The sequence below is a fragment of the Tachyglossus aculeatus genome, chromosome 13 (assembly GCF_015852505.1).
Source record: "Tachyglossus aculeatus isolate mTacAcu1 chromosome 13, mTacAcu1.pri, whole genome shotgun sequence".
NCBI lineage: Eukaryota > Metazoa > Chordata > Mammalia > Monotremata > Tachyglossidae > Tachyglossus > Tachyglossus aculeatus.
Genome location: NC_052078.1, coordinates 23,363,193 through 23,378,001, shown reverse-complemented (window position 1 = coordinate 23,378,001; position 14,809 = coordinate 23,363,193). Strand labels below are relative to the sequence as shown.

At 44.2% G+C, this 14,809-nt stretch overlaps 1 protein-coding gene across 2 annotated transcripts in view; it reads left to right on the top strand.

Annotated features, from left to right (window-relative positions):
* The window catches only part of ADAM22 (ADAM metallopeptidase domain 22), a 98,862-nt gene that overhangs the window by 48,335 nt on the left and 35,718 nt on the right, over positions 1–14,809 (top strand). For both annotated transcript variants that reach the window (XM_038755539.1, XM_038755538.1), the window contains exons 15-24: positions 136–207; positions 2,003–2,095; positions 2,422–2,502; positions 3,109–3,159; positions 3,397–3,460; positions 5,631–5,736; positions 6,656–6,775; positions 8,492–8,660; positions 12,186–12,300; positions 13,972–14,062. In XM_038755539.1, the coding sequence (XP_038611467.1) occupies positions 136–207; positions 2,003–2,095; positions 2,422–2,502; positions 3,109–3,159; positions 3,397–3,460; positions 5,631–5,736; positions 6,656–6,775; positions 8,492–8,660; positions 12,186–12,300; positions 13,972–14,062 (962 nt within the window). The remainder of the gene's footprint in view (positions 1–135; positions 208–2,002; positions 2,096–2,421; positions 2,503–3,108; positions 3,160–3,396; positions 3,461–5,630; positions 5,737–6,655; positions 6,776–8,491; positions 8,661–12,185; positions 12,301–13,971; positions 14,063–14,809) is intronic.

Below are 14,809 nucleotides of genomic sequence, written 5' to 3'. Positions count from 1 at the left end.
ACTTGGATACAGATGCTGGCAGAGAGTCAGTGAATCTGAGGTGCTTCTTGAGATCATTGGGAGTGATTGTTGTTTGTGTGGGGGGGTGTCTGTGTGTATGTTCTCTCCCGTCCTTTGATTTTTTTCCTTCCTCAGCTCCTCGATCCCCCAGAATGTGGCAATGGCTTCGTGGAAGTCGGAGAAGAATGTGATTGTGGTACGCAGGCTGTAAGTTTTCCCTGTCTTACCGATCAATCAGTCCGTCAATCACTGTTATTTATTGAGCGCTTCCCATGGGCCAAGCACTGTACTGAGCTCTTGGGAGAGTACAATAAAATAGACTGGGTAGACACGATATTTGATTTGATGGTCCAGTTCATTAATTAATTAATTCAATCTTATTTATTGAGCACTTTCTGTGTGCAGAGTACTGTACTAAGTTCCCATGCCTTACGCCTATATCAATCAGTGGTATTTACTGAGCTCTTACTGGGTGCAGAGCATTGTACTAAGCACTTGGGAGAGTACAAAAGAGTTAATAATAATAATAATATTGATGGCATTTGTTAAGTGCTTACTATGTGCAGAGCACTGTTTTAAGCGCTGGGGGGGGATACAAGGTGATCAAGTTGTCCCACGTGGGGCTCACAGTCTTAATCCCCATTTTACAGATGAGGTAACTGAGGCTCAGAAAAGTTAAGTGATTTGCCCAAGGTCACACAGCAGACATGTGGCAGAGTCGGCATTCGAACCCATGACCTCTGACTCCAAAGCCCGTGCTCTTTCCACTGAGCCATGCTGCTTCCCTGCCCATCTTGAGCTGACAGTCTAGAGGCAAGCTTACAATCTATAGAACAAGGGAAATTCCGGGAGATTGAGTGTGGAAAGATTATTGTCCTAAGAAGCAGCAGAATGGCCTAGTGGATAAATGCACAAGCTTTGGAGTCAGATGGATCTGGGTTCTAATTCTGACTCCACCACTTGCCTCCTTTGTGACCTTGGGCAAGGCACTTCACCTCTCTGTGCTTGTTACCTTATCTGTAAAATGGGGATTGTCTATGAGCCCCACATAGGACGTGGACTGTGTCCAACGTGATTAGCTTGAATCTACCCCAGTGCTCAGCACATGGTAAGCACTTAACAAACACCAAAAAAAAAAAAAATTGTGCTGGGAAGAGGGGCTGGTTATTGTGGACAGACTGTCCTCAGGAGACCCAGCTTTTCCCTAGAGTTTATGAGTAATCTTAGGCCCGAGCTCTGAGAGAGCAGGGTTTTGCGGGTGTTGTGAGGAAGGAGAAAGAAAAACAGTGGAACTGGCCCCTGACCCTGAGAGTCATCAGGCATGTGCCCATTTTTAGTGAAGGCCCATGCTTTGGGCCAGTGTGGAGGAGGAGGGGGAAGGAAATGGAAGGGAAGACCAGGAGATCTGATTGCTTAGTTTGGTTCCCAACACATCATGTTTGAATTGGGGAGGACAATCATAATAATAATAATGACATTTAAGGGCTTGCTAGTTGCCAGCCACCCTACTAAGCACTGGGACAGTTACAAGATAATCAGGTCGGACACAGTCCCCGTCCCATACAGGGTTCACAGTCTGTGGGAAAAGGAGAACTGGTATTGAATGCCCATTTTACAGCCGAGGACACTGAGGCCCAGAGGAATTGAGTGACTTGCCCAAGGTCACACAGCAGGCAAGCAGCTGAGCCAGGATTAGAATGCAGGTCCCTTGACTCTCCGGTCTTCGCTGTTGCCACTAGGCCACACTGCTTCTGCCGATTCCCGGAAGCTCATTCATTCATTCGATCACACTTATTAAGTGCAGAGCACAGTACTAAGCACTTGGGGAAGTACAGTACAGCAATAAAATATTGCTGTAAATAAAGTTCCTCTCCCAACATCCTTTCCGAGGCATAATTTAGAATTTGTCTGTTTGGGCAGAGGTGATCTAAAGTGCATTAGTTTAATGAAATCTGGGGAAAGGGTATTCCTGTGATGCTTACAGGTGTTTTGGTTTCCTCAGGAGTGTGCTATTGAAGGAGGAGAATGTTGTCAAAAATGCACACTGACTCAGGACTCACAATGTAGTGATGGGCTCTGCTGTAACAACTGTAAGGTAAGAATCTGCTCAGACCCAGATCACAGGAGATGCTTCGTTATGTTCATTTCGGCACAGTGGCCAGTTGCAATCTCATAAGAAGGAGAACGCATATCATTTTTTTTGGCTGTTGATATACAGACTCCTATAATATGCTCCACCAAGCTCCATACTAAGTGCTGAGTTGATTAGATGAAACACCATTTTGTTTGTTTTTTGGTATTTGTTAATTTATTCTTGGAAGTTAGGCCATTTCGAGTGGAAACGCCCAACCTCCTCTCATTTTAACTTAATCCTAATACTTCTAGGCCTTCTTAAAAGTTGATTTTTGCATCTGTTCTTAGTTTCAACCCAAAGGAACCGTGTGTCGGGACGCCGTGAATGATTGTGACATTTCTGAAACCTGCACGGGAAACACCAGCCAGGTAATCATCCGAAGAGTTTTCCCTAAGACTCGGGAAAACGTTTTTGTCGATTCGAAAAGCAACATCTTGGGACCCCCTTGGAGAAGTGTTTCAGCAGACGCTGCACTTAAGTTTAAAGAATATTAAAATCCTTGGGATGGAAAGGAGGAAGTGTTAGCCTCAGGGCAAGGAGAATTGTCTGCAGGCTCCATGCCTGCTTCTTCAGTCATTATTGACTCCAGAGTGGTCCAGGCTAACAATGAATGATATTTATTGAGCACTGTACTGAGCGTTTGGGAGGATATAGTACAACAGAGTTGATAGACATATTCCTTGCCCAGAAGGAGCTTTCCGTCCTTGCTTGAACTTTGAGTGAGCAGCTATGGGAAGAATGAGGGCTGTCGAGAAGACTTTACGTCTGCCCCACCTGCCGTAAATTTTATTCTAGGATTTAAACAGCTCTTTGTGCCCTTCCACCGTGAGACACCTTATGATTTTAATTTTGCAATGATGTTTCTTGTCTTTGTGTTTTGACGGGATAATTCTTCATTTGTAACCTGGGACACCTAAGCATTGATGTTTCTCTCCTTGGTATTTTGGTGGGATAATTCTGTTCTGTCTCTTCAGTGTGCTCCAAATGTTCATAAAATGGATGGATATACATGCGATGATTCTCAGGTAAATTTGCTTCGTCTTTACATTCGTTTTTTTCTTTTTTTCTTCAAAGCATAGCATGATATACGTTTTCCCATGGGGTAAGATTTTTCAGTGACTGCTGAAAAATAAGACAATTATAAAAGTTATCCCAGGTCTGTCATTGTGTTTTTTTTTTTTCCTTCTGTTCCCCCTCAGAACCTTCTCCCACGGTGACTATTCCTTCCAGCTGCGTCAAGTTGTGTCTCTTTCCATTTTTAGGGCATTTGTTTTGGAGGAAGGTGCAAAACCAGGGCCAGACAATGCAAATACATCTGGGGTGAGAGTGAGTATTCCTGACTGGTTCTTGTTCTCAGATGGAGCCAGGAGGTTACTCTTCCCCCTGCCCCCGTTCCACCTGCTCCAGAGCTTCCATGGAGATTCCCTGAGAACTCTGTAGTATGGTTTTGGCATCCTGGGCTCACGGGTAGGGACCTGGATCCTTATATCGATGAAAAGTCGATTGGCTCCTTGGAGATTCTAATGTGGAGGAGATACATTTCAAAGCTTAGAGAGCCCCTTTTTTTTACAGTACTTTTTAGCATTTACCATGCGCCAAGCACTGTACTAAATCAATCAATCATATTTATTGAGCTCTTACTGTGTGCAGAGCACTATACTAAGCACTTGGGAAGTACAAGTTGGCAACATATAGAGACGGTCCCTACCCAACAGTGGGCTCACAGTCTAGAAGCGCTGGGGGAGATACAAGCTAATCAGGTTGGGCACAGTCCCTGCCCCACTTGGAGCTCACAGTCAGTCAATTGTATTACTGTATTTATTGAGCACTTACTGTGTGCAGAACACTGTGCCAAGTGCTTGGGAGAGGGCAATACAACAATATGAAAGACACATTCCCTGCCCACAGTGAGCTTATAGTCTAGAGGGGGAGACACATTAATATGACATAATGGGAGGGGGATGAATAATAATAATAATGATGATGGTATTTGTTAAGCGCTTACTATGTGTGAAGCACCCTAAGCGCTGTGGGGGGGATACCAGATGTATCCCTTGTATACAAAGGAATAAAAGGAGAAAGTCAGGGGGCACAGAAGGGAGTGGGAGACAAGGAAAGGAGGACTTAGGGAAGGCTTCTTGGAGGAGATGTGCCTTCAGTATGGCTTTGAAACAGGGGAGTGTCACTGACTGTTGGATTGAGGCGGGGAGCGTGTTCCAGGCCAGCTGCAGGACTTGGAAGAGAAATCAATGGCAAGATAGATGACATCGAGGTACAGTCTTAATCCCCATTTTACAGAGGAAGTAACAGAAGCACAGAGAAGTGAAGTGACTTTCCCAAGGTCACACACAAGACAAATGTTGGAGCTGGGATTGGAGCCAGGCCTGGGCTCTTTCCATTAGGCCAGGCTGCATCTGATCCTGTCAGTTGCCTGTTATCTGGAAGCTGCATCCAAGCTGTATTGTACTCTCCCAAATGCTTAATACAGTGCTCTGCACCCAGTAAGCACTCAATAAATACCACTGACTGGCTGACTGACTGATCATGCAGCCAGTGGCCCCCTGACATCTTTTTTTTCCTCCCCACTCTTTCCCCAGATATTAGAGACCATCCTTAGGTCACATTAAATATAAATGAATGGGATTTTTCTCAAGCATTCATCACACCTGCCCCTCATTGGGTGAAGATGCTGAATTCATACCCTGCTTGGCAGGTGGGGAAGTTGTCCCTTTTGGAAATCTGGAGTGGTCTCCAAACCTAAACCACGATGTTTCCGAGAGACCATTCCATTGGACAATGAATTAAACTTTTGTTACGTAACCACTTTTGCCAAACTGTTTGGCAGTTACACGTGATTATATTTATTGAGCACTTCCAGCAGAGTACTGTATAATCGCTTGGGCGGGTACAACACAACAATATGAGACACATTCCCTGCCCACAGTGAACTTACAGTCTAGAAGATTCTGAAACTCATCCATCTCAGAAAACATGCCCACAGTTTGACTCTCATCCTCACTTAGCAATCCTGTAGAAATCTGAGCTTTGTTAGCAAATGTCTCCAATTCTTTTCACCACAGATCGTTATTTGCAGTATGTTCGCAGGGTGCTGCTTAATCCCCACCACCCCTTACCCAATTTTCCGAACAAAGCCGCACTGCTGACATTTTGACGGCTCTCCATTGCTTACTCACCTGTTTATCATAAATCCACAAAGAAATCAATAAAGGCAGAGATTTTCAGAGATCAAGAAACAAAATGGAAAATTCTGGGCAGGCTTCCAGCTCCTGAGGGCAATGCTGTTGGCCCTGAATTTGCCCCCCCATTTTCTCAGTGTCAAAAACGGCAGCCGTGAAAAGGAATCTTCATTATAAAATGCAGTGCAGCATGGACTTGATTCGTGATGAGAAAAAGGAAGATGGGAGGGAATTGTCAATACATTCCTTTTTGCCGCAGCAAGTTTTAGTAGGCTAAGTACTCTGTTTTTCTGTTTTAGAAGTAACTGCTTCTGACAACTACTGCTATGAGAAACTCAATATTGAAGGCACTGAGAAAGGGAACTGTGGTCGAAACAAGGACACTTGGATACAGTGCAACAAACAGTAAGCGGGAAAAGTTTCTCTGAGTCGATTGTTTGTATTTTGCTTTAGGCTCCAGGTTATTCTTCTGCTTCCCACCCTTCACCTTTCTTCTGGGCCAAATATTCATGTTAACTGTGAAGGAATTAGGGGCACAATAGGAACAGCGAGGAATGAAGTTTTAGGTTTTTTGTTTTTTTCCAAACCTGATATGAGGCACCTCGTTTTTTGGCCTCTTGGGTCTGGCGGTGACATTAGAGTTTTATCATTTTGGGCACCATCATCTCCAGTCAATCCATGGTATTTATTGAGCGCCTCCTGGGTACAGCGCACTGGCCTAAGCACTTGGTAGACTCGTCCCCTGCCTATAAGGAGCTTACCGACTAGAAGGGGAGACAGACTGATTGCGGATGCTTTCATACAATGCTGAGGTGAACCAGGGTTGGAGAAGGAATAGAAATGTCACTGCCCCACGTGGGACTCACAGTCTCAATCCCCATTTTCCAGGTGAGGTCACTGAGGCCCAGAGAAGTGAAGTGACTTTCCCGAGGTCACACAGCAGGCCAGTGGCAGAGCAGGGATTAGAAACCAGACCCTTTTGACTCCCAGGCAGTAGACCGACGTGCGTCTCTCTAGTAACTCACTAGGAACTGCTCTTCTGTGAATTTATCCAAACCCCTCTTGCTCTTGAATTTGCATCAACCAATCAATCAAAGGTATTCATCAAATACTTACTGGATGCAGGGCACTGTGCTGAAAACTTGGGAGAGAGCAATGCGATAAAGTTGGGAACTACAATTCCTGCCTGCAAGCAGGAAGCTACAGGCATTGAATGTGAAGTATCATTGAAATTTCAAAATGCCCTATTAGCAGCCCCTAATAATAGAAATGACAGTGCAGAACTTTGGTTCCTGTATTAATTAATACTACCTTGTTGATGTAGGGATGTGCTTTGTGGTTACCTTCTCTGCACCAATATTGGGAACATCCCCAGGCTTGGAGAACTGGATGGTGAAATCACGTCCTCTTTAGTTGTTCAGCAAGGAAGGACATTGAATTGCAGGTGAGTGACCTGGTTTTTTAGCCATTTATTTTCTTTTCATTCTATTTTTTCTACTCTAGCCCCAGCTGAGGACACATTTGTCCATTTGGTTACATGTATGCAGTAAGCAGTTGCTCCTCATGTATCTCGATCTCTTCTATCTCACCACCTCTGGCCCAGAGCTCCCTCCTCCTCCTTATCCGACAGACATTCCCTCTCCCCACCATCTAAGCCTTACTAAAATCACTTCTCCTCCAAGAGGCCTTCCCCGACTAAGCCCTCATTTCCCCTACTTTACGTCACCCTTGCACTTGGATTTGCCCCCTTTATTCATCTTCCCCCCACCCAAGCCTCACAGCAGTTATGTCCATACCCATAATTTATTTACATTAACGTCCATCTCCCCTTCTCGATGGTAAGCTCGCTGTGGGCTTGAAATGTGTCTACCAACTCTGTTATACTGTACTCTCCCAAGTGCTCAATACATACAATTGATTTACAGATGTACGTGAAGCTAAGAATGGACCGTTGTTGGGTAGGGACCCTCTCTATATGTTGCCAACTTGTACTTCCCAAGTGTTTAGTAGTGTTCTGCATACAGTAAGCGCTCAATAAATACAATTGAATGAAATGAATGAATGAATTGATGAGAGTAGAGGTCGGCCTCCATTTTTTGCAGACAAGCCAAATGAGAAGAAGCATGGCGTAGCGGAGAGTGCACAGGCCAGAAGGTCAGGAGTTCTAATCCCAGCTCTGTCACTTGTCTGCTGTGTGACCTGAGGCAAGTCACTTCACTTCTCTGGGCCTCAGGTCTCTCATCTAGAAAATAGAGATTAAGATGTGAGCCCTACGTGGGACAGGAACCCGATTATCTTTTATCTACCCCAGCGCTTAGAACAGTTACTGGCACATAGTAAGCGCTTAACAAATACCATAATTCTTATTATTATTGTTGTAAAGGAGGAGGGAAGGATGGGAAAGGAAAAGGGGAGAAGGATTGAGGGGGAAGGAGAAGGTTGGGAGAGAGTCAGCTATGGGGAGGGTGAGATTGTAAGCTCATTGCGGGGAGGGAATGTGTCTGTTTATTGTTATGTTGTCCTCTCCCAAGCACTTAGTACAGTACTGTACACAATTGTAAGCACTCAATAAGTATGGTTGAATGAATGAATGAGGGTAGTGTGGTATTTTCCTCCAGGGAAAGCATGTGAGCAGTGATTTCCAGAAGGCTCTGGGGCTAACGCTACCCTGACTGGGCAGTCCTTGCTGAGAGCCATCCCGGTCTAACATTTCTGAGCTAGCATCAGCCCAAGGGAGGGGAAATTTTCCTCTTTGGATGCTCCCATGCTCAGGAGGGAGACTTTTTAAAAAATAATGGTGTTTGTGTAGTGTTTACTATGTACCAGGCACTGTACTAAGCGCTGGGGTAGATCCAAGCTAATCAAGTTGGACACATTCCACGTGCTACATAGAGCTCACATACTTCATCCCCATTTAACAGATGAGGGAACTGAGGCCCAGAGAAGTGAAGTGATTTGCCCAGGGTCACACAGCAGACAAGTAGCAGAGCCAGAATTAGAACCCAGGTCCTTCTGATTTCCAGGCCCTGGGAGTCCTTGGCCCAGGCCAAGCTGCCTCTCACCTGACCGTTCAAAGGCCCTGGAAAATATTCACGGTACAGTGACGGGGCTCGGAAATGAATACGATCTCCAGCGATGCTATTTTTGTTTCCCATTTCAGCGGTGGACATGTTAAGCTCGAAGAAGAGACGGACCTGGGCTATGTGGAAGACGGGACTCCGTGTGGCAAAAAAATGATGTGTTTCGAACGCAGATGCCTCCCTACCGATTCTTTCAACTTCAGCACCTGTTTGGGGTCTAGAGAAAATGTCATTTGTTCAGGACATGGAGTACGTTCATGGATTCTCTCACTCCGAGCTGGGGTTTTTTTTAAGTCCTGGGAAACCTTCTAGACTAGTTTAGAGCCATTCAATTCTATCTGGAACCATTGCTTAGTGTCAGGAATGGGGAAAAGGTAAGGCAGAGTTCTGGCACTGCTGATTGAACCGACTAGTCCATTGTGGAGAAGTTTAAGGGTGAATTTCTTGGGTCAGTGCTATTCGCTTATCCTTTTCCAGGTCCTTGGTGTCTGATGCTTTTTAAAGTCAGTTTAAACAGTTCAAAGTTTAAACAGTTGAGAAGCAGCGTGGCTTAGTGGAAAGAACACGGGCCCGGGAGTCTGAGGTCATGGGTTCTAATCCCGGCTCCGCCACTTGTCTGCTGTGTGACTTTGGGCAAATCACTTCACTTCTGTGTGCCCCAGTTCCCTCATCTGTAAAATGGGGATTGACTGCGAGCCCCCTGTGGGACAACCTGATCACCTTGTAACCTCCCCAGCGCTTAGAACAGTGCTTTGCACATAGGAAGCGCTTAGTAAATGCCATTATTATTATTATTCAAAACTCTTGGTATTGCTTTCGGCTTTACTCTTTGCGTTCAGTTGAGCACTTAATCAAAGCACTCCATCACCTTACCCCTTCCTACTTTATGCCCCTGATTTTATAGTCAGTTTAAACAGTATAAAAGTATTGGTATTGCTTTCTGCTTTACTCTCTGCATTTAGTTCAGCAATTAAAGCACTCCATCACCTTGCCCCCTCCTACTTTGCATCCCTGATTTCCTCTCACTCCCCAATGCCACTTTCACACGATTCCAATCCCCCCCCATCCTCGCCACTCCTCTCTTTCCCTGTCTTTGAACCCCATATTATCAGCCAGAAGCAGTGTGGCCTAGTGGATAGAGCCCGGGCCTGAGAGTCCAAAGGTCATGGGTTCTAATCCCGGCTCACTTCACTTCTCTGTGCCTCGGTCCCTCATCTGTAAAATGGGGATTAAAACTGGGAGCCCCGGATGGGATAATCGGATGTCCAACCCGATTATCTTGTATCTAATAATAATAATGATGGTCTTTGTTAAGCGCTTACTATGTGAAAAGCACTGTTCTAAGCGCTGGGGGGTGGATACAAGCTGATCAGGTTGTCCCACGTGGGACTCACAGTCTTAATCCCCATTTTACAGATGAGGTAACTGAGGCTCAGAGAAGTTAAGTGACTCACCCAAGGTCACACAGCAGACGTGGTGGAGCCGGGATTCAAACCCATGACCTCTGACTTCAAAGCCCGGGCTCTTTCCACTGAGCCACACTGCTTCTCTACCCCGGTGCTTAGAACAGTGCCTGGCACCTAGTAAGTGTTTAACAAATGCTATCATTATTATTATTAGTCACGGTCATCTATCGCCTCCCAGGCCCGATTTCGAACTTTTTCAACCATTTTCATGCTTTTCTTACATTCCTCCTCTCTTTCTCCATCCCTCCCTTTATCCTAGAGGACTTCAACATCCATGTCGATTGTCTCTACGACTCTGCCACTGCCCGATTAATTAATTAAGTTATTCATTCAATCACCTCCCCTGTCCTCCTGCTCCTCACCCACCTCACCCACTCACCAACTTGGACACACACTCTATCGCCTCATCTCTAACCACTGCACTATCTCCACCCTCACCAACTCCAAAATCCCTCTTGTGATAAGGAGCGGTAATCTCATGGAGGAGAAACACTGTGGTTTGTTTAAATGGACAGAGCAATGGCCTGGGAGTCGGAAAGACCTGGGTTCTAATCCCGGCTCTGCCACGTGTCTGCTGGGGGACGTTGGGCAAGTGACTTCACTTCTCTGGACCTCAGTTCCCTCATCTGAAAAATGGGGATTAAGAGTGTGACCCTGCTGTGGGGCAGGGACTGTGTCCAACCTCATCATCAATCGTATTTATTGAGCGCTTACTATGTGCAGAGCACTGTACTAAGCGCTTGCACTGTACTAAGCGCTTGAATGGTTTGTTTCTACCCCAGCACTAAGAACAGTGTTTGGCACATTGTGAGTGCTTAACAAGTACCAAAATTATTATTATTATTTATCATTATTTATGTTCACCTTGTCCACCCTCTTCACGTCTTCTCTCTCAGCCTTCTTCTCTTAATACTGAATCTTTTCAATTTTTTCAGCCTGGACTTTTACAGACTTTAATCCTGCTCATCATCTTGGCTGCTTTTCACAGAACCTCCCCAAATTACTTTCAACAGTATCTTCATCATCATATTAGTATTTGTTAAGCACTTACTCTGAATCAAGCACTGTACTAAATGCTGGGGCAGATATAAATTGGTCAGGTTGGACAAAGTCCCTGTCCCACATGGGGCCCACAGTCTTAAATAGGAAGGAGAACAGATATTGAATCTCCATTTTACACATAATAATAATAGTAATAGTGATGGCATTTATTAAGCGCTTACTATGTGCAAAGCACTGTTCTAGGCACTGGGGAGGTTACAAGGAGATCAGGTTGTCCCACTGGGGGCTCAGAGTCTTAATCCCCATTTTACAGATGAGGGAACTGAGGCACGGAGAAGTGAAGTGACTTGCCTAAAGTCACACAGCTGACAGTTGGTGGAGCCGGGATTTGAACCCACGACCTCTGACTCCAAAGCCCGTGCTCTTTCCACTGAGCCACGCTGCTTCTATCTGCCTCATCTGCAGATGAGGCAGCTGAGGACCAGAGAAGTTAAATGACTCTCCCAAGGTCACACCACAGGCAAGGGGACATACAGGATCAGAACCCAGGTTCTTTGGCTCCTAAGCCTGTGACCTTTCCACTAGGCCATCCTGCTTCTCCAAAACATCCGTTCACTTTATGAAATCCTTTGCTATCTTATTGATTGGAAGAGCTTGAGCTGAGGAATACAGGAATGTAGAATGGAATTTAAAAAGATTGTGGGCTTCCGAAGAATCATTATGTAAGAAAAAATTTCTAAAAATTATCATACGACATTTATGTAGCGCGACCTAGTAGACATATGTAATTTATATATATTAACGTCTCTCGCCCCCTCTAGACTGTAAGCTCATGGAACAGTGCTTTGCACATAGTAAGTGCTTAATAAATGCCATTATTATTATTATTATTATTATTGGGGCAGGGAATATGTCTACCAACTCAGCTATTTTGTACTCTCCCAAGCACTTAGTACAGTGCCCTGCACGCAGTAAGCGCTCAATAATTGCCACTGATTGATTGACTGAAAGAGCTTTGGTCAGAAAGTCGGGAGATCTGGGTTCTAGGCCTAACTCTGCCACTGGCCTGCTCTGTGACTTGGGGTAAGCCACTTAACCTCTCTGGGACTCAGTTTCCTCAGGTGTAAAATGGGGATAAGAGTCTCTCCCTTCCTCGTCGTTTGTGAGCGCCGTATAGGACAGGGATGGCATTTGATCAGGTATTTTGCATCTACCCCAGCACTTAGCATGTAGTAGCGTGCTTAATCAATACCGTAATTATTATGATGTTGTGATTTACATTCTGGGCTAATATTTTGGATTACAGGTTTGCAGTAATGAAATAAAGTGTGTCTGTACTAAGTTCTGGACAGGAGCTGACTGCAGTATTTATTTCCCTTACAATGATGGGTCAAAAGATGATGTGTTTCATCCTGGCAATGGTATGTATCTGTTTGAATGTTCATTTATAGTAGTTACCCAATAGAACAGATACTTTACATAGTGCCGCCTTAATTGCCTGTTTGTAATTTATGATTTAAAATGTAGGAGGGAAGTATCTTACATCACTGTCAGCCGCCCGTAAATTCATTGGGAATTATTTTCTGTGATCATAAAATTTCCGGTAATTAATCTGTGAGATCGTGTTTTGGATACTTTATTTTTTTAATGGTATTTGTTAAGTATTTACTATGTGTCACGCCCCGTTCTAAGCCCTGGGTTAGATACAGTTTGCTCCTGTTCTGCATGGGGCTCACAGTCTAGGTAGGAGGGAGAACAGGCATCAAATCTCCATTTTGCAGATGAGGAAACTGAGGCACTGATAAGGTAAGTGACTTGCCCGAGTTCACCCAGCAAGCAGTTGGCAGAGCCGGGATTAGAACCCAGCTCCTTAAACTCCCAGGGCCGGGCTCTTTCCTCTAGGCTGTGCTGCTTCTCGTTATAAAAGACACCTCTGTCTTTGAGATTTGAAAAGCGCACAAGATTCATAGAAGCAGACTGGAAATCAGTCTTTCAAATTTGACTTCCAATAAAAGATTTGGGATTTTGGGACTGTAATGAAGGGGAAAAGGAAAGAAAGCAAAACAGTGAAAAATAAGGTTCAGAATATTCCACAGATATTTAAATTTCATTTAATGATATTTATTGAGCGCTTACTGCATACAAAGCACTTTACTAAGTGCTTGAGCACTGTAGTAATTACCAATCTCTTTTTTATGGTATTTGGTAAGCGCTTACTATGTGCCAGGCACTGTTCTAAGGGCTACGGTTGATACAAGCTAATCAGGCTGGACACAGTTCTCCTAAGCGCTTAGCAGAGAGCTGTACAAACAGTGGGCACTCAACCAATTGATTAATTGATCAATTGATTGCAAATAAGCCATTCCCAAGCTGAAAACTGGTTTTTGGCCAATTCAGATTTCAAGAGTTGATAGAATCCTGCTCAGCTTCATGCCGCAGTCGCCAGCAAAATTATTTAGCAAAAAACAAGATCAGCTAGAGTCTAGCTTGGCCTTTGCTAAGATTTTCCTCTTCCCATTCCCAGGCTCCTTATGTTTTCCAAGTAATTGTGTTTTCGGGAAAGTACTTGCAAGCTACAGTTAGTGTGAACTGAATTTTTAAGTATAGCATTTGACTCAGCTTTGCCCCTATTCTTTCCTCATGCAGCTGTAATGGGCTCTATAATAAAAAAGAAACGGTTTGATCTAGCGGGTAGAGCATGGGCTTGGGAGTCAGAAGGACCTGGGTTCTAATCCTGGCTCCGCCACTTGTCTGCTGTGTGACCTTGGGCAAGTCACTTGACTTGTCTGTGCCTCAGTTACCTCACCTGCAATGTGGGAGACTGTGAGCCCCACGTGGGACAACTGATTAGCTTGTATCTACCACCTGCGTTGAGGACAGTGCCTGGCACATAAAGCGCTTAAATATTATTTTTTAAAAAATTGAAAAAGCCAGTTTACTTCCAGAACACAACCCATTTCCTCCCCACTTGCCAAGTAGAATTTCATTCGGTTCATTTTAGTAGTTATGCATCTTTATTTCATTTTTGTGCCTAGGTTGATTTGTTCAAACCAATGCTAAGAACTCATGTGGCTTTTAAATTTCTCTTTCAGGTGTTGCCAGCACAAATATCATAATAGGGATTATAGCAGGCTCCATTTTAGTGTTGGCACTCATTATAGGAATCACCGCATGGGGCTACAAGTAAGTGAAATTTGCTGTATTTCTTATTCAGGAATGTATCTCTTGAAAAGAATATTTTGCAACAAACTAGAAGCTTTACGAAGAATGTGGATCAGAAATGAAGGTTTTCGTGATAGTCCCAGCACTTAGTACAGAGCCTGGTACATAGTGAGCACTTAACAAATACATTATTATTATTATTATTATTATTATTATTATTATTGTTGTTGTTGTTGTTGTTATTGTTATCATTATTATTATTATTATTGAAAAATCAAAGAAGACAGAGATTGGCTGTCTGCCCTGGTCTTCCTGGCCATAAATTGGTGAAATTGAAGGATAAATATTATTGCTAGCCCAATGGATGCAGTGATCCAGGGTGAACTAAATCAATCGATCAGTCAGTGGCATTTTTTGAGCGCTTCCTGTGTGGAGCATTGTAATAATAATAATAATAGTATTTGTTAAGTGCTTACTATGTGCCAAGCAGTGTTCTAAGTGCTGGGGTAGATACAAGGTTATCAGGTTGTCCCACATGGGGCTCACAGTCTCAATCCCCATTTTGCAGATGAGGTAACTGAGGCCCGAAGGAGTTAAGTGACTTGCCCAAAGTCACACAGCAGACAAGTGGTGGAGTCGGGATTAGAACCCAGAACCTCTGACTCCCAATTCCATGCTCTTTACAAAAGCGCTTGGGAGAGTACAGTGACTGTCTCCCCCTGCAGATCTATCAATCAATTAATGGTATTTATATAGCGCTTACTACAT